The sequence below is a fragment of the Dryobates pubescens genome, assembly GCF_014839835.1.
Source record: "Dryobates pubescens isolate bDryPub1 chromosome 44 unlocalized genomic scaffold, bDryPub1.pri SUPER_44_unloc_1, whole genome shotgun sequence".
NCBI lineage: Eukaryota > Metazoa > Chordata > Aves > Piciformes > Picidae > Dryobates > Dryobates pubescens.
Genome location: NW_026530687.1, coordinates 69,000 through 86,881, shown reverse-complemented (window position 1 = coordinate 86,881; position 17,882 = coordinate 69,000). Strand labels below are relative to the sequence as shown.

Genomic DNA, 17,882 nt, shown 5'->3' with positions numbered 1-17,882 from the left:
AAGTGCCCTTGAGTGCCTCCCCAGCCCCCTAAGTGCCCCCCAAGTGCCCCCCTCCCCCCAGGACTCACATCTCCACCACTCTCCTCAGCACCTTCCCCATCCACCCCTTGGGGACCGGGAAATAAGTCCTGGAATAAAGGGAAGGAGGAGAAGGTGACTGGGTCGGACTGGGAGGGGCCAGAAAGGGCGGGGCACAAGGGGGTGGGGTCACTTCAAGCCACTCCCACCCCCTCCTTCTCCTGTGAAGTCAAAGAGAAGCTCTAAACCCATTCTAAAGGTGTTAAAAGCAAAGGGGTTTTGGGGTCTCTGGTGAGTGGGCGTGGCCGGAAGTGGACTAGGCGTGGCCGGAAGTGGACTAGGCGTGGCAGGAAGTGGACTGGGTGGGGCAGGAAGTGGACTGGGCGGGGCTAATGTGACCTCCTGCTCCCAAGTGGCTCCAAGAGCCACTCAAAGTGGGGGGGGGGGTGGGGTGGGATTTGTAGTCCCCCTGAGGGCTGGTGGGTGGGCGTGGCAGGAAGTGAGGTGGGTGTGACCAGAAATGGATCCTCTCCCCCCCAACAGGCTTCAAAAGGCATTGAGCAGGGGTCACAGGAGGGGATTTGGGGTCTGCTATGGCGCCCGGTGGGAGGGCGTGGCTGGAAGGGGGCGGGGCGGGGCCGGAAGGGAGGTGGGCGTGGCCGGAAGCGGTGCCCCTCCCGGGGCACACAAACCTGTTGATGATCCCTGGGAGCACGAAGAGGAGAACAGCCTCCCCCAGAGGCACCCAGGGCAGCAGCCGGCAGTAGTAGAGCAGCAGCAGCAGCAGCCCCCGGCGCAGCGAGAAGCAGTAGGGCATGGAGGGGTGCTGGGGGGAGAGGGCAGTGGGAGGGGCTGGGAGGGGCTGGGAGGGGAATGGGAGGGGACTGGGAGGGGACTGGGAGGGGATGGAGAGAGACTGAGAAGGACTGGAATGGGATTGGGAAGGATTGAGAGGGACTGGGAGGGGCTGGGAGGGGCTGGGAGAGGACTGGGTGGGGCTGGGAGGGGCTGGGAGGGGACTGGGACGGGATTGGTAGGGGACTGGGTGGAGCTGGGAGGGGCTGGGAGGGGCTGGGAGGGGCTGGGACGGGATTGGTAGGGAACTGGGTGGAGCTGGGAGGGGCTGGGAGGGGATTGGTAGAGGACTGGGTGGGGCTGGGAGGGGATTGGGAGGGACTGGGAGGGGCTGCGGAGGGGATTGGTAGGGGACTGGGTGGGGCTGGGAGGGGATTGGTAGGGGACTGGGTGGGGCTGGGAGGGGATTGGGAGGGACAGGGAGGGGCTGCGGAGGGCCTGGGCGGGGCCAGCACTCACGGCCCGGCGGCACTTGGCCAGGATTGGCTCCCGGAAGGAGGCCCAGATGGTGATTGGTGCTCGGTCATAGGCACGAACCAGGGCAGCAACCTATGGGGAGACAGGGGAGGGGCTTAGGGATCCAAACTGGGAGCAGTGGGAGGGGCCCGGGAGGGGCCCGGGAGGGGCCTGGGAGGGGCCCGGGAGGGGCCTGGGAGGGGCTGCGGTGACCTCATTGATGAGCTCGTCGTCGTCGTCCTTGACCTCGATGCTGATTGGCTGCCGGGGGAAGCGCTGGAAGACCTCCTCCAATCGCGGGATGCGGCGGTCGCAGCCGGTGGAGAATTGACCTATGGGGGGCGGGGGGGGGGGAGGGGCGGGGTTGGAGCCCCAGGGACGGAACCAATCGGCTGCCAGGGCTCCGCCCTCACTCACCAGGGCTGAAGGTCACCTCCAGGGGGCAGCGGTAGGGAGGAAGCTCCTGGGGGGAGAGAGACTTCTGTGGGGCTGGGAGCTGTGGGGCAGGGATCCATGGGGCTGAGAGATATGGAGCAGGGAGCTATGGAGCAGGGAGCTATGGGGCTGGGATCCATGGGGCTGGGATCCATGGGGCAGGGAGCTATGGGGCTGAGAGATATGGAGCAGGGAGCTATGGAGCAGGGAGCTATGGGGCTGGGATCCATGGGGCAGGGAGATATGGGGCAGGGAGCTATGGAGCAGGGAGCTATGGGGCTGGGATCCATGGGGCAGGGAGCTATGGGGCAGGGATCCATGGGGCTGGGAGCTATGGCGCAGGGAGCTATGGGGCAGGGAGCTATAGGGCAGGAGCTATGGGGCAGGGATCCATGGGGCAGGGATCCATGGGGCAGGGATCCATGGGGCTGGGATTCATGGCGCAGGGAGCTATAGGGCAGGAGCCATGGGGCAGGAGCTATGGGGCAGGGATCCATGGGGCAGGGAGCTATGGGGCAGGGAGCTATGGGGCAGGGATCCATGGGGCTGGCAGCTATGGGGCAGGCTCCTACCCCATAGTTGAGGTCCCGGATGGCCCCGGGGGTGCCGCAGGCCCTGGCCAGGTCCTGGTCATGGAAGACCACCAGGACCCCATCCTTGGTCCTCCTCACGTCGAGCTCCAGCCAATCAGCGCCGCAGGAGACCGCGCTGCGGGGGAGGGACTTAGAACGGCTCAGCCAATGGGGAGAGAGGAAGGGGAGGGAACAGGGAAGGGAGGGGGAGAGACTGGGAGGGGCTTGGGAGAGGCTGGGAAGGAATTGGGAGAGACTGGGAGGGGATGGCAGGGAGTAGGCGTGAATGGGAGGAGATTGGGTGGGGATTGGGTGGGGCTGGGAGGGGATTGGGAGGGGCTGGGAAGGACTGGGAGGGGCTGGGGAAGGATTGGGAGGGAGTGGGAGGGGCTGGGCGGGGCTGGTTTTGGCCTCACTGCTCGAAGGCCTCCAGAGTGTTCTCAATTCTCTCCCCAGCACCTGGAAAGGCCTCAAGCTCCTCACTTCTGCTTCCCCTCCTCCCCTCCCCCTCCCCTCCCCCTCCCCTCCCCCTCTCCCCCCTCCCCCTCCCCCTCTCCCCCCTCCCCCTCCCCCCCTCCCCTCCCCCCTCCCCCCCTCCCCTTCCCCCTCCCCTTCCCCTCCCCTTCCCTCCCTCTCCCCCTCCCAAGCCGTCATTGTCCCCTCCCCCCACTTCCTGCTCCCTGCCCTCTCCCCCTCTTATCCTTCCTCTCCTGCCCTTTCCACCCCTCCCCCCACTTCCTCCTTCCCTCTTCCCCCCCCCACCTCCCTGCCCTGCTGCCCACTTCTGCTCCTCACTTCCTCTTCCCTACTTCCTCCTTCCTCCTGCTTCCAGCTTGTCTCTCCTCCCCACCCCTTCCTGCTTCCTCCTCCCTACCCTCTCCCCCCACATCCTTCCTCTCCCACCCCTTCCCCACTTCCGTTCCCCCCCCCCCCCCGCACTTCGCCGTCCCTAACCCTCCCCTTCCCCTCCTTTACCCTTCCTCCCCCCTCCCCAACTTCCTGTCCCCCTCCTCCCCCCCACTTCCGCCTCACCCCCCCGGTGCGCCACCAGCCGGGCGGTGAAGGGCAGCCGAGGCCCTTCGCGGATGCGGCGACCCCGCAGGCGCCTCCCGACGGCCGCCATCGTCACCCCCAGGGCGGCCGCGGCCGCCGCCGCCGCCGCCGCCATCCCTCCTGCCCTTCACTTCCGCTCTCCTCACCTGGCCAATGGGCGACGCCCCCCCCGCGGGGGCGGGGCAGCGCGCGCACACCTGGCCGCGGCCGCACCTGAGCCGCGCGGGGTTGTGGGTAACGAGGCAGAGCCTAGCGAGGCGGAGGCGGGGGACCGGAAGTGGGTGGGGAAATGGCCTCCCGGGGGGATTGTGGGTAGTGGGGGGGGCGGGGGGCGCGGCTAGAGAGCCGGAAGGGAGTCCAGGGAGGCTGCGAGGTGCATTGTGGGTAAAGAGGCGTCCCCCTAAAGAGGCGGAAGTGGGAAAGGGAGGAACGGAAGTCGGTCGGGAATGGGCTTGTGGTGCATCGTGGCGCCCTCTAGCGGGGCGGAAGTGAGTCCTGGGCGGCTGCGAGGGGCATTGTGGGTACGCAGCTGCCCGCTGAGGAGCAGGAAGTGGGCAAGGGAGAAGGGGAAGGGAGTGAGGGTCGCAGGAAGCATGGAGGGCAAGGATGCAGGGCGGGAAAGGCCACAGGGGGGTCCAGAGGGGCTCCCGGGGGGCTGTGGGTACCGAGGCACCACGGAAGTGTGCTGGAAGTGGGCACAGAGGAAGCGGAAGTGAGGTGGAAGTGGGGCCAGGAGGCTCTCCAAGGCCTCCAGCAGCCTCCCAGCAAGCTCCAGGGGTCCCTGTCTGTGGGGCAGGGCTGCCTAAGCACCAAGCCCCACCCCCACCAGAAGCCCTGCCCTCTCATTGGCCAAAGGTAACTCAGGCTCCGCCCCTCCTTCAGCAGCTGCCCAATAGGAGCTCAGAACAACTTTTATTGAATCCAGGTCCGTGTGGGGTGGAGAAAACTCTGTGGGGGAGAGAGAAAATGTGGGGCAGGGAGCTGTGGGGGGCAGGGAGCTGTGGGGGGCAGGGAGCTGGGGGGCACCTACCTGTGCTTGGGTGAGGTCAGGGAGGGCACAGCCATTGGTGGACGCCCATGGCCACGCCCCCTGCCAGGGCTATGCCAACTGTGTCAGCCAATGCCGCGACCGTCATGGCCAGGCCCAGCCCCTGGGGCTCCACCTGCAGCCAATCAGCACGCTTAGGGGGCAGCCCCACAGCCCCCTGCCCCACAGCCCCCTGCCCCACAGCCCCCTGCCCCCTACTCCACCTCCTCAGCCACGTTCAGGAAGGTGTTGACGTAAGCTCCGCCCCCGACCAGACCTTCCCAGCCAATCAGGACAAAAGCAGCGGCCAATCCCGGCAGGAAGGGCACCAGGACGGCAGCCAATAGGAGAACAGCGTTCAGGACCTATGGGGCAGGGAGGTTATGGGGCTGGGGGGGGGGATCTGTGGGGCTGGGGGAGGGGGAAGCATGGGGCTGAGGGGGCAGATCTGTGGGGCTGGGGGGGGGGATCTGTGGGGCTGGGGGGGGGAATCCATGGGGCTGAGGGGGCAGATATGTGGGGCTGGGGGGGGATCTGTGGGACTGGGGGGGGGGAAGCATGGGGCTGGGAAGGGATCTGTGGGGCTGAGGGGGGGGGAATATGTGGGGCTGGAGGACGAATCATCCGTGGGGCTGGGGGAGGGGGAGCCATGGGGCTGGGAAGGGATCTGTGGGGCCGAGGGGACGAATCTGTGGGGCTGGGGGGGGGATCCATGGGGCTGGGGGGAGGGAATCCATGGGGCTGGGGGAGAGGGATCCATGGGTCTGGGAAGGGATCTGTGGGGCCGAGGGGGCGAATCAGTGGGGCTGGGGGGGGGAATCCATGGGGCTGGGAGAGGGGGATCCGTGGGTCTGGGAGAGGGGGATCTGTGGGGCTGAGGGGGCAGATCTGTGGGGCTGGGGGGGGAATCCATGGGGCTGCCCCATAGGTCCCTGCCCCCCAAGTCACCTGCAGCAGGGCCAGCAGCCAGATGCGGCGCAGGCGCAGGCAGCGCGGGGAGGAGCGCGCCAGGAAGACCCCAGCCTGGTACAGCAGCTGATAGCTGTGGGGCAGAGCTGTGGGGCACAGCCACAGGCAGCAGCCCCCTGCGCCCCACAGCCCCCCAGGCCTCGCCCCACAGCCCCCCCAGGCCTCACCTCCGGTATTGGTCGCCGTGGGTCAAGGAGGACTTGGGGAAGTAAAGCAGCTCCAGCTGTGGGGCAGAGAGTGGGAGGCTGGGCCCCACAGCTCCCTGCCCCATAACTCCCAGCCCCACAGCTCCCAGCCCCACAGCTCCCTGCCCCACAGCTCCCAGCCCCATTGCACCCTGCCCCACAGCTCCCTGCCTTATAGCTCCCTGCCCCACAGCTCCCAGCCCCATTGATCCCTGCCCCACAGCTCCCAGCCCCACAGCTCCCTGCCTTATAGACCCCTGCCCCACAGCTCCCTGCCCCACAGCTCCCAGCCCCATTGATCCCTGCCCCACAGCTCCCAGCCCCACAGCTCCCTGCCTTATAGACCCCTGCCCCACAGCTCCCTGCCCCACAGCTCCCAGCCCCATTGATCCCTGCCCCACAGCTCCCAGCCCCGCAGTTTCCTGCCCTGCAGCTCCCAGCCCCACAGCTCCTTGCCTTATAGACCCCAGCCCCATCGCTCCCTGCCCCATTGCTCCCTGCCCCACTGATCCCAGCCCCACAGCTCCCAGTCCCACTGATCTCAGCCCCATCGATCCCAGCCCCACAGCTCCCAGCCCCACAGCTGCTCACCAGGCCCTGGTTGATCAGGTACTCGGCGAAGTAAACCAGGAGCAGGGGAGCTGCATGGGCCAGGGCCAGCTGGGGGCAGCAGCGAGGGGGCAGGGCCGGAGGGGCAGGGGGGAGGGGAGGGGGGAGGGGAGGGGCCAGGGGGGAGGGGAGGGGAGGGGAGGGGAGGTCACATTACCCCCAGGGAGTGCCAGGGCCACGTGGGGGGAAAGAAGCCAATGAGAGCAAAGGAGACAGAGCAGAGCCCAAGGGTGCTCCCAACCCCCTCCCATGCCCCTCCCAACCCCCTCCCAGTCCCCTCCCATGCTCTACCCAATCCCCTCCCAACCCCCTCCCAGTCCCCTCCCAATCCCCTCCCAGTCCCCTCCCAAGCTCCACCCAGTCCCCTCCCAGTCCCCACCCAATCCCCTCCCAGTCCCCACCCAGTCCCCTCCCACTCCCTCCCTACCTTTCCCACTCTCCACTTTTCTCCTCCTCTCATTGGCTGCACTCCCTGCGCAGTGCCTTCTGTGGGTGGGGCCTCATCCTGAGGGGTGTGGCCAGGGGTGGGTGAGGCCAAAGAAGGGGGTGGGGTCAGGAGGAAGAAGAAGCTGCAGGGATTGGCCAGAAGTGAAGGGGTGGGGCCTGCCCCACAGCCAATCAGGGCAGGGAAGGGAGCGGCTCTGGGGCAAGAGTCGCTCCACCAATCACCGACCTGAGCAGGGTCACGTGGGGCAGCACCAGGCCGACCAATAGGGCGTGGCGTAGGGAGAGCCCCGCCCCTCGCAGTGCCTCATAGGCCAGGGCCCCGACCAGCCCAGCCGCGCCCGTTCCCGACGACCAATAGGTGAGGCCGCAGCTGGGGAGGGGCCAGGGCTGAGCCACAGATCCCTGCCCCACACCTCCCAGCCCCAAAGACCCCTGCCCCACATCCCCCAGCCCCACACCTCCTGCCCCACACCTCCCAGCCCCAAAGACCCCTGCCCCACATCCCCCAGCCCCACACCTCCTGCCCCACACCTCCCAGCCCCATAGACCCCTGCCCCACATCCCCCAGCCCCACACCTCCTGCCCCACACCTCCCAGCCCCATAGACCCCTGCCCCACAACCCCCAGCCCCACACCTCCTGCCCCACACCTCCCAGCCCCATAGACCCCTGCCCCACATCCCCCAGCCCCACACCTCCTGCCCCATATATCCCAGCCCTAGAACTCCCAGCCCCACACCTCCCAGCCCCATAGACCCCAACCCCACAGCTCCTGCCCCACAGATCCTGGCCCCACACCTGGGGTAGGAAGCTGCCAGCGCCAGGAGGGTCAATTCCCCCAGTCCCGAGGCCACGCTGGCCAAGGCCACACCTGTGGAGCAGCCCCAGAGATCAGTTTCTGCCCCACAAGTCCAGCCCCAGCCCCACAGATCCCTTCCCCAGCCCCACAGCTCTTCACCCCCCAGGCTGACAGCCACGCCCTTGGCCCAGACGACCAATGAGAAGCTGCCCCAGGCGCAGAAGGCGGAGACAAGGACCCTGGGCCAATAGGGGAGGAGGTGGAGGCCGAAGGGTGCGGCCAGCTTCAGCAGCAGGGTGGGGACGATGTCAGCCAATAGGACGGCCTGGGTGGGGCCAAGGAAAAGGGCGGGGTCAAGAGGTAACATGCCCCTGCAGACCACACCCACCAGTCAGCCCCTCCCCTTTCAGCTCCACCCTCTCAGGCCCCACTTCCCATTAAAGCCCCACTGCTCCTGACCACACCCTCCTTAGCCCCACCCCTTATGACCACACCCATTCCAGCCCCACCCTTTCAACAGCTCCCCCAGCCAATTCCCCCCCCCCCCCCCATCCCTTAGCCCTGCCCCTTCTGGCCCCACCCCATTTAACCCCAGCCCTCCCTCTCCCCTTCAGCCCAACCCCACCTGAGCTCCTACCCCACTTTAGCCCCACCCCATCCCTGCCCCACCCCCTTCCCGCCCCCTTGCCCCGCCCCTTCCTGCCTCACCCCTGTGGACATTGGGTTGCAGTCGAACCTGGAGCCGTTGCGGGGGGCTGGGGGCACCTGGAGGGGAGGGGAGGGGGGTTACAGGGAGGGGCGTGGCCTAAAGGAAGGGGGCGTGGCCAGAATGAGAAGGGCTGTGGCAGGAAGCAGAAGGGGAGGGGCACTCACCAGCGCCCCCTGGTGGGGCTCCAGGATGTCGCGAGCGGCGCTGAGCATCAGCACATAGGGAAGGTTATTGGCCAGGCCCAGGAGCCTGTGGGGAGAGAAGAGCTGTGGGGCAGGGAGCTGTGGGGCAGGGGACCCGTGGGGCTGGGGAGCCCTGGGGCAGCCGTCGGGCAGGGGAGCCGTGGGGCGGGGATCTGTGGGGCGGGATCTGTGGGGCGGGGACCTGTGGGGCGGGGATCTGTGGGGCAGGCTCTCACCAGAACCCAGCTGCATCTCTCCAGTGGGAGCTGGGAGGCTCCGGAGGGTCCTTGCCTGGGGGGAAGGGCAGCGGCGTCAGGAGGGCAGCAGCCAAGGGCCCAGGGCCCAGTCCTCACCCTGGGACCAGGGCAAAGCTGCTCCCAGCGCTGGGCACAGCCCCAGGAGCTAACTGAAAGCCAGTCCTGACTCCAGGACTAGGCAAGGGCAGGCTCCACTGCTGGCTAAGGGACTCAGGGCTCCGTTAAGAGCCATCCTTGCCCCTGGGACTAGTTAAGGGCAGGTTCTGGTACTCGTTACGAGCCCAGGGCCTAGTTGAGGCCTGGTTAGGGAACCTCTCATGGACCCAGGGCTAACTGCGAGCTGCTCCCAGTGCCAGTTACGAGCCCAGGGCCTAGCCCCTGGGGCTAGCTCCTGGCAGGTTCCGGCGCTAGTTAAGGCACTCAGGGCCTAGTTAAGGCCCAGCCCTGGCGCTAGGCCCTGGCCGGGGCCCGGTCCCGAGGCGGGGGGGGGTGTGGGGGGTGGGGTCCGGGCCGTTCCCCGCCGCTCACCCGGCGGCAGCAGCAGCTCCTGCTCCTCCTGCTCCCCCTCCGCGGCCGCCGCCATGACAGCGGCGCGAGCCCCATCATCACGTGACCCGCGCGGGCCGGGGGGGGGAGGGAGCCCTCCCCACGTGATCCCCCCCCCCGCCAAGAGCGCGGACTCATCACGTGGGACACAGCCTCCGGAACGCGATTCGGGCTGGGGGGGGGGGGGGGGGGTGGAGAGGGAGGAAGGGAAGGAAAGGCGAGCGCTGATTGGCCGCTCCCAGAGGTGGGCGGGGCTTAGCTTGGCGTCTGCGCACTGCGGGTTCCTCCTTCCTCCCTCCCCTAAAGTCTTTTCCAGCCTCTCCCCAGCGCGGTTCCATTGGGGGGGGGGCGGAGGAGGAAAGCCGAGCGCCGATTGGCCCTTCCCGCAGGTGGGCGGGGCTGGCGCCTGCGCACTGCGGCTGCCTCCCCTCCCGCCCTGCCGCCGCGGAATGGCGCTGGTGTCGGCGGATTCCCGCATCGCCGAGCTGCTGGGGGAGCTGCATCAGCTCATCAAGCAGACGCAGGTAACAGCCGAGGCCCCAGGGAGGGGTTTTGAAGGGGGGGGGGTGTGTGGGGGCGTGTGGCTCTCCCGCTCCCGCCCCTCAGAGTCGTCCTCCCCCTCCCCTCCCGCCCTCAGGCTGGGACCTCCTCAGCCCTGCCCTGAGGGAAAGCTCTGAGCCCACAAGCAGCCTGCCCCCGGGGACCCCCCCGCGGAGTGGCCTCAGGCCGCCCCCGAAGTGTCCCCAAGGCTCTCTTGGACCCCAAGAAGCGTCCCCAAGCCCTTCCAGGATTCCCCAGAGTCCGCAGACTTCTCTAGGACCCCCAGAAGTGTCCCCAAAGCCCTCTGGGACTCCCACAAAGTGTCCCCAAGGCTATTTAGAACCCCCCAAAATGTCTCCAAGCCCCCCTCAAGTGTCCCCAAATTCCTCTGGGACTCCCCAGAGGGTCCCCAAGCCCCCTCCAACTGTCCCCAGAGCCCTCTAGAAACCCCAAGTGTCCCCAAACCCCCTCTGGGACTCCCCCCCCCAATGTCCCCAAGGCTCTCTAGGACTCCCCAAAGTGTCCCCAAGCCTTCCTAGGACCCCCAAAAGTGCCTCTAAACCCCTCTAGGACCCCTCCCAACATGTCCCCAAGCACCTCAAAATGTCCCCAAAGCCCTCAAAGTGTCCCCAAAGCCTTCTAGACCCCCCAAAAACATCCCCAAACCCTTCCAGGACCCCCAAAAGTGTCTCTAAACCCCTCTGGGACCTCCCCCCCAAAGTGTCCCCAAGCCCCCCCCCCAAGATGTCCTGACACCTGCCCCCCCAGGAGGAGCGATCCCGCAGCGAGCACAACCTGGTCAACATCCAGAAGACTCACGAGAGGATGCAGACAGAGAACAAGAGTGAGCCTGGGGGGAGGGGGAGGGGAGAAGTGGGGACCTGGAGGGGACCCCCCCAAGCTTTGGGGGTCTCCCCTGACCCCCCTCCCTTTCCTTCTTCTGGCCTCCCACCCTTCCCAGTTTCCCCTTACTACAGGACCAAGCTCCGAGGCCTCTACACCACAGCCAAGGCTGATGCAGAGGCTGAGTGCAAGTAGGTTCCACCCTGCAACCCCTTTGGCTTGGAGCCCCCAGTCCCACTTTTTGGCCCCCAAATTGTAGGGGGGGTTATCCCAAATCCTGCTTCCCCCCAACCCAAATTCCACTTTATTCATACCACAATTTCCTGCCCCCCCCCAAAACCTCATTTTCCAGCTCCCTAAAATCTCAACTTCCCACCCTAAAAGCAGCCCTGGGACTTCAGACTCTCCCTTGGGACCCCCCCCAGATCCTCCCCTGGACCCCAATTCCTCTTCAAACCTTTTATTCCCCCCCATTTCCCCTTAAAATCCTAACTTTCACTCCATTTGCCACCCAAATCCCCCTTTTTTAACCCATTTCACCCCCCAAATCCCCCTTTTTAACCCATTTTCCTCCAATCCCCCTTTCTAAACTTGTTTTCCCCCCAATTCCCCCTTTTTTAACCCATTTCCCCCCAATTCCCCCATTTTCCCCCAATTCCCCCTTTTTCCACTCATTTTCCCCCAAATCCCCCTTTTCCCACCCATTTCCCCCTTTTTTCCACCCATTTCTCCCTTTTTCCACCCACTTCCCCCCAAATCCCCCCTTTTTCACCTGTTTTCCTCCCAAATCCCCCCTTTTTCACCCATTTCCCCCCAAATCCCCCTTTTTTCACCCATTCTCTCCATTTCCCCCTTTTTCCCACCCATTTCCCCCTTTTCCCACCCATTTTCCCCCCAATTTCCCTTTTTTCCACCCATTTCCCCCCAAATCCCCCTTTTTTCACCTATCTTCCCCCCAAATCCCCCCTTTTTTCACCCATTTTCCCCCATTTCCCCCCTTTTTCCACCCATTTCCGCCCTTTCCCCCCCTTTTTCCCCCAATTCCCCCTTTTCCCACCCATTTCCCCCCAAATCCCCCTTTTTTCACCCATTCTCTCCATTTCCCCCTTTTCCCACCCATTTTCCCCCCAATTTCCCCTTTTTCCACCTATTTTCCCCCCAAATCCCCCCTTTTTTCACCCATTTCCCCCTTTTTCCCCCCAATTCCCTTTTCCCCCCATTTTCCCCCCAATCCCCCCTTTTTTCACCCATTTCCCCCTTTTTTCCCCCCATTTTTCCCCCAATCCCCCCTTTTTTCACCCATTTTCCACCCATTTCCCCCCCATTTCCCCCATTTCCCCCCCAATTCCCCTTTTCCCACCCATTTTCCCCCCAATTTCCCCTTTTTCCACCTATTTTCCCCCCAAATCCCCCCTTTTTTCACCCATTTCCCCCCCATTTCCCCCTTTTCCCCCCCAATCCCCCTTTTTCCCCCCATTTCCCCCCCATTTCCCCTTTTCTAACCCCTTTCTCCCCTCCCTCCCCCCCAGCATCCTCCGCAAGGCTCTGGACAAGGTGGCGGAGATCAAGTCCCTGCTGGAGGAGCGGCGCATCGGTAGGGGGGGTGGGGAGGGGGCCGGGGGGAGGGGGAGCCCCGGGTGGGTGCTGCTGGCCCCCAGCCCCCTGGCAGTGGTGATTTTTGTCAGCGCAGCAGCCAAAATCGCCGGGATTTACAGCGAGGCGGAGCCGCCGCGCAAGACGATGCGCAGGGGAGTCCTGATGACCCTGCTGCAGCAGTCCGCCATGACCCTGCCCCTCTGGATAGGGAAGCCCGGGGAGAGGTGGGGCTGGGGCAGGGGGGGCTGGGGGAGGGGGGACTGGGGGAGGGGGGACTGGGGGAGGGGGGGGGCAGGGGGAGAGCTGGGGCTGGGGCAGGGCGAGAAGGGGGGCTGGGGGAGAGGGGACGGGGAGAGGTGGGGCTGGGGGAGAGGGGGCTGGGGGAGAGGGGGGGCTGGGGGAGAGGGGGCAGGGGGAGAGGGGGGGCTGGGGGAGAGGGGGGGGGCTGGGGCAGGGGCAGGGGGAGAGGGAGGCCTGGGGCAGGGGCAGGGGGAGAGGTGGAGCTGGGGGAGAGGTGGGGCAAGGGGAGAGGGGGGCTGAGGCAGGGGCAGAGGGGGCAGGGGGAGAGGTGGGGCTGGGGGAGAAGGGACAGGAGAAGAGGTGGGGCAGGGGGAGAGCTGGGGCTGGGGCAGGGGGAGAGGGGACGGGGAGAGGTGGGGCTGGGGGAGAGGGGGGGCAGGGGGAGAGGGGGGGCAAGGGGGGGGCAAGGGGAGAGGGGGGGCAAGGGGAGAGGGGGGGCAAGGGGAGAGGGGGGGCAAGGGGAGAGGGGGGCTGGGGCAGGGGCAGAGTGGGGGCTGGGGGAGAGGTGGGGCAAGGGGAGAGGTGGGGCTGGGGGAGAGGGGACAAGAGAAGAGGTGGGGCGGGGGGGGCAGGGGGAGAGGGGACAGGGGGAGAGGGGGGGCTGGGGGAGAGGGGACAGGAGAAGAGGTGGGGCGGGGGGGGCAGGGGGAGAGGGGGGGCAGGAGCAGGGGCAGGAGCAGGGGCAGGGGGAGAGGTGGGGCAGGGGGAGGGGGGAAAATGGGGATTTGGGGCAAAACCAGGGGGGGAAAGGAGGATTTGAGGGGGGGTTGTGCAGAAGTGAGAGAGAAATGAGGGTTTGGGGGGTGGGAAGGGGGAGTTGGGGCAAAACCAGGGGGGAGGTAGGGATTTGGGGGCAAAACTGGGGGAAATAGGGATTTGGGGGGGGGAGTTTGGGGCAAAATGGGGGACAGATAGGGATTTGGGGGGGAGATTGGTCAAAAAATGGGGGGGAATAAGGATTTTGGAGGAGTTTGGGGGTAAAAAGGAGGAGTTTGGGCAAAAATGGGGGGAAGAAGGGATTTGGGGGTGTAAAAGGGAGGATTTGAGGTAAAAGCAGAGGTTTTTAGAGGCTGCAAAGGTCAATTTTGGGGCCAAGAGGTGATTTTTGAGGGGGGCAGAAAGGGATTTGAGAGGCCCCAGGGCTGAATTTTGGGGCTGAGGAGGGACTTGGGTGGAAAGCAAGAGAGGGTTTGGGAGGGGGCTCAGACCTGCGCCTTGGGGTCAAACCTCTTGAGTTGGGGGGTGGGATCTGGGGGTGCAGGGGCTGGTGTGGGGTTCTTGGGGGGGAGGGCATCTCCAACCTTTCCCCTCCCCCTGATTTTGGGGTCTCCTCTCTTCCAGACCCCCCCCTCTGTGTGGGGCTGTGCCAGCGGCCGGGGACTACGTGGCTCGGCCTGGGGACAAGGTGGCCGCCCGGGTGAAGGCCCTGGAGGGGGACGAGCAGTGGATCCTGGCTGAGGTGGTCAGCTACAGCCACGCTGCCAACAAGTGAGGAGGGGGCACAGCCCCTGAAACCACCTCCTCAGGCCCACCCCGAGGCACTCAGCAGGCCCCAGGTGGCTCTGCCGGGCTCAAAATGGCGCCCGAAGGGTGCCTGGAGTCACAAAATGGCCTCCCAGAGCTGTCTGGGGAGGCAGAGTGGAGCCCAAAGGGCTTCTTGGGGCTCAGAATGGCCTCCAAGTGGTGTCTGGGGAGGCAGAGTGGAGCCCAAAGGGCTTCTTGGGGCTCAAAATGGCCTCCAAGGGGTGTCTGGGGAGGCAGAGTGGAGCCCAAAGGGCTTCTTGGGGCTCAAAATGGCTTCTTGGGGCTCAAAATGGTCCCCAAGTGGTGTCTGGGGAGGCAGAGTGGAGCCCAAAGGGCTTCTTGGGGCTCAAAATGGCTTCTTGGGGCTCAAAATGGCCTCCAAGTGGTGTCTGGGGAGGCAGAGTGGAGCCCAAAGGGCTTCTTGGGGCTCAAAATGGCTTCTTGGGGCTCAAAATGGCCTCCAAGGGGTGTCTGGGGAGGCAGAGTGGAGCCCAAAGGGCTTCTTGGGGCTCAAAATGGCTTCTTGGGGCTCAAAATGGCCTCCAAGGGGTGTCTGGGGAGGCAGAGTGGAGCCAAAATGGCTTCTTGGGGCTCAGAATGGCCTCCAAGTGGTGTCTGAGGAGGCAAAGTGGAGCCCAAAGGGCTTCTTGGGGCTCAAAATGGCTTCTTGGGGCTCAAAAGGGCTTCTTGGGGCTCAAAATGGCTTCTTGGGGCTCAAAGTGGCCTCCAAGTGGTGTCTGGGGAGGCAAAGTGGAGCCCAAAGGGCTTCTTGGGGCTCAGAATGGCCTCCAAGTGGTGTCTGGGGAGCCACAGTGCAGCCAAAATGGTTCCTTCAGTCCCAAAATGGCTCCTGGAGCCCCCCCCAAAGCACCTCCAGAGACGAAACATGGCCCCAAACCGGCCCCAGAAACCCCCAAGTCAGCCCCAGAGACCTAAAATGGCCTCTTAAGCCCCCCCTAATGGCTCCCCGATGGGCTCTGAAGACCCCAAACCCTCCTCCTAAGACCCCCAAAGTGGCTCCCAGCCCCACCTCCCCTCACCCCCATCTTGTGTTCCCCCCCCCCAGGTATGAAGTGGATGACATCGATGAGGAAGGCAAAGAGTGAGCGACCCCAACCCCTCCTCCCCCCAAATCAACCTCCATCCCCCCCCAGCCCTCCCCACAGATCACCCCAAACTCTCCTTTAGTCCCCTCCCCCACCTCTGGGCCCTGCTTCCTCTCATCTAATGCTGCCTCAGTCTCCCTCCCAGTTCCCTCCCAGTATGGCTCCCAGTCCTCTCTGCTTCTCTGCTCCCAGCCCCCTCCCAGTGCCCCCAGCCCCCTCCCAGTGCCCCCAGCGTCCCTCCCAGTGCCCCCAGCCCCCTCCCAGCCTGCTTCTCAGTGCTCCCAGCCCCCTCCCAGTGTTCCCAGCCCCCTCCCAGCCCCCTCCCAGCGCCCCCAGCCCCCTCCCAGCCTGCTTCTCGCTGCCCCCAGCCCCCTTCCCCTGCCCCCAGCCCCCTCCCAGCGCCCCCAGCCCCCTCCCAGCCTGCTTCTCGGTGCCCCCAGCCCCCTCCCAGCCTGCTTCTCAGTGCCCCCAGCCCCCTCCCAGTGCCCCCAGCCCCCTCCCAGCCTGCTTCTCGCTGCCCCCAGCCCCCTTCCCCTGCCCCCAGCCCCCTCCCAGTGCCCCCAGCCCCCTCCCAGCCTGCTTCTTGCTGCCCCCAGCCCCCTTCCCCTGCCCCCAGCCCCCTCCCAGCCTGCTTCTCGCTGCCCCCAGCCCCCTTCCCCTGCCCCCAGCCCCCTCCCAGCGCCCCCAGCTGAGCCCAGGCCGCCCTGCCCCGCCGCAGACGCCACACCCTGAGCCGGCGCCGCATCATTCCCCTGCCCCAGTGGAAGACCAACCCCGAGACCGACCCCGAGGCCTTGTTCCAGAAGGAGCAGCTGGTGCTGGCCCTCTACCCCCAGACCACCTGCTTCTACCGGGCCCTCATCCACGCTCCCCCGCAGAGGGTGAGTGCCCCCTGCCCCCCTGTGACCCACAGACCCCCCGGACCCCGCCCCTGGCGTCCCCCATGAGCTGCAGAGCCCAGAGCTTGCACCCCATGGATCCCCCTGGAGCCACACATCGCACCCCTGGGGTCTCCTGGGTTCATAGATCCCAGAGACCCTGCCCCACAGATCCCCCTGGACCCAGAGATCCCACTCCTGGCACCCCCTGGACCCATAGATCCCACTCCTGGGGTCCCCTAGGACCTGTAGAGGCCAGAGATTGAACCCCATAGATCCCCCTGGACCCATAGATCCCACTGCTGGGGTCCCCTGGATTCATAGATCCTGGAGATCCTGCCCCACAGATCACCCTGGACCCACAGCTTCCCACCCCTGGGATCCCCTGGACCCACAGCTTCCCACCCTGGGATCCCCTGGACCCACAGCTTCCCACCCTGGGATCCCCCCCACTCCCAGTCCCTACCCTACAGTTCTCCTTGGGCTCACAGGTTCCCCCCTGGAACTAACTAAGGCCTTAACCAACTAACCAGGGCTTGGTTAACCACCCCCAGGGCAGCCCCTTGGGCCTGTTTCAGCCTCCCATCCCCCTCAGCCCTCTTCCCAGCCCTCTACTTCCCACCCCTCGTGCCCCTGGGGGGTTGGTTAGTTGGTTAAGGAGCTGGTTAAGGCCTTAACCAACTAACCAGGGCTTGGTTAACCACCCCCAGGGCAGCCCCTTGGGCTGGTTCAATCCTCCCTTCCCCCTCCCCCTCCCCCCCCCCTTGTGGCCCCCTTGGGGCAGGTTGGTTAGCTGGTTAAGGAGGTAGTTAAGGCCCTGGTTAGGCCCTAAGCAGCTAACCAGGGCGTGGTGACCCAGCCCCAGGACGACTACTCGGTGCTGTTCGAGGACACCTCCTACGCCGATGGCTACTCCCCGCCCCTCAACGTGGCCCAGCGCTACGTGGTGGCCTGCAAGGAGACCAAGAAGAAGTAAAGAGGGGCGTGGCCGGGAGCGGGCGTGGCCCGAGGCTGGGCGGGGCTGGGGCGGGTTGGGGGTGGCTAATAAAGGCCGGAGCCTAAGATAGGCTGGGGTTGAGTAGGTGGAGCTGGGGTGGGTGGGTAAGGGGAGGTGGGGTGTGGCCAGAAGTGGGTGTGGCCTGAAGTGGGTGGGGCTTGAAGTGGGTGGGGCTTGAAGTGGGTGGGGCTTGAAGTGGGTGGGGCTTGAAGTGGGTGGCCTGGAATGGTGGAGGATTAAGGGAGTGGGAAGTGAGGGGGAGGAGAGGGGAACTGACCGAGGCAGGAAGTAGGTGTGGTCAGAAGTGGGCGTGGCCCGAAGTGGGTGGGGCTGAGTTGGGGTCTAAGGTGGGTGGTGGTTGGATAGGTGGAGCTGGAAAGGGGGTAAGGAGGGGGGAGAGGGAGGAGAGAGGGAGTGGCCTATATAGGAAGGGGTGGGGCTTAAAGAGGAAGGGGTTGGGAGGAGAAAAGGAGGGGCTTAGAGGAAGGGGAGGGGCTTCAAAGGGTGGGGCCTAATGGGGAGTGAGGCTTTGAAAGGTGGGGTCAGAAAAAAGAGGAAGTGAAAGGGGAAGAGTTGGGTGTGGCCTAGAGAAGGGGAGGAGCTTAGGGTAAAGGGGGTGGGGTCTGGAGGAGAGGGGAGGGGCAGAGGTAGAAGGGGTTGGGCCAGAAAGGAAGGGGGTGGAGCTTGTAAGGCAGGGAGGAGCCAGAAGGGCTGAGGTCAAGGGGTGGGGTTTGAGCAAAGGGTGTGGTCAAGAAGGGAGGGGCTTGGAGTGGGCGTGGCCTGGGGGGGGAGAGGCAGAGCCTAAAGGGCAGGGGAGGAGCCACAGTGGCCTTAGGGTGGACAGCAAAGGGGGTGGGGCTTAAAGCAACCAGAGCCAGCTAGAAGGGGCTGAGGGGGCAGGGCCACACCCACACAAACCACACCCCTTCTAGGGTGTGGCCTGAAGCAGCCCTGCCCTCCCCCCCAGGGGGGGATCCTTT

General features: G+C 65.6%; 3 protein-coding genes across 3 annotated transcripts; 1 reads left to right on the top strand and 2 right to left on the bottom strand.

Annotated features, from left to right (window-relative positions):
- Positions 1-710: 710 nt before the first annotated feature.
- On the bottom strand, positions 711-3,504 carry LOC128899631 (lysophospholipase D GDPD3-like; the record flags this gene model as incomplete). Its single annotated transcript, XM_054179247.1, has 7 exons — positions 3,358-3,504; positions 2,753-2,838; positions 2,337-2,472; positions 1,747-1,792; positions 1,543-1,661; positions 1,333-1,422; positions 711-844 (listed from the first exon to the last, which is right to left on the bottom strand). Coding segments are annotated over exons 1-7 (758 nt in total), but the record flags the coding sequence as incomplete, so codon positions are not given.
- Positions 3,505-4,424: 920 nt separating this feature from the next.
- CLN3 (CLN3 lysosomal/endosomal transmembrane protein, battenin) lies at positions 4,425-9,155 on the bottom strand. Its single transcript, XM_054179246.1, is given in 13 exon segments — positions 4,425-4,552; positions 4,641-4,781; positions 5,365-5,458; positions 5,553-5,608; positions 6,162-6,230; positions 6,607-6,799; positions 6,802-6,996; positions 7,424-7,496; positions 7,584-7,749; positions 8,133-8,189; positions 8,298-8,382; positions 8,552-8,606; positions 9,101-9,155. Coding segments are annotated over 13 exon segments (1,356 nt in total). The 3' UTR covers positions 4,425-4,435.
- Positions 9,156-9,549: 394 nt separating this feature from the next.
- Positions 9,550-16,888, top strand: SGF29 (SAGA complex associated factor 29). The gene is made up of 9 exons (XM_054179237.1): positions 9,550-9,642; positions 10,427-10,502; positions 10,620-10,692; positions 12,031-12,095; positions 12,192-12,321; positions 13,739-13,885; positions 14,988-15,023; positions 15,746-15,908; positions 16,765-16,888. The coding sequence occupies exons 1-9, from the start codon at positions 9,568-9,570 to the stop codon at positions 16,879-16,881; spliced, it is 882 nt and encodes a 293-aa protein (XP_054035212.1). The 5' UTR covers positions 9,550-9,567; the 3' UTR covers positions 16,882-16,888.
- Positions 16,889-17,882: the final 994 nt, after the last annotated feature.

Excerpts from the sequence above, each read along its gene's own strand:
- SGF29 (XM_054179237.1), top strand. The coding sequence starts at position 9,568 with ATGGCGCTGGTGTCGGCGGATTCCCGCATCGCCGAGCTGCTGGGGGAG. Across the intron at positions 13,886-14,987 it reads TACAGCCACGCTGCCAACAA|GTATGAAGTGGATGACATCG; the intron begins GTGAGGAGGGGG and ends CCCCCCCCCCAG. Across the intron at positions 15,909-16,764 it reads TCCACGCTCCCCCGCAGAGG|CCCCAGGACGACTACTCGGT; the intron begins GTGAGTGCCCCC and ends GTGGTGACCCAG.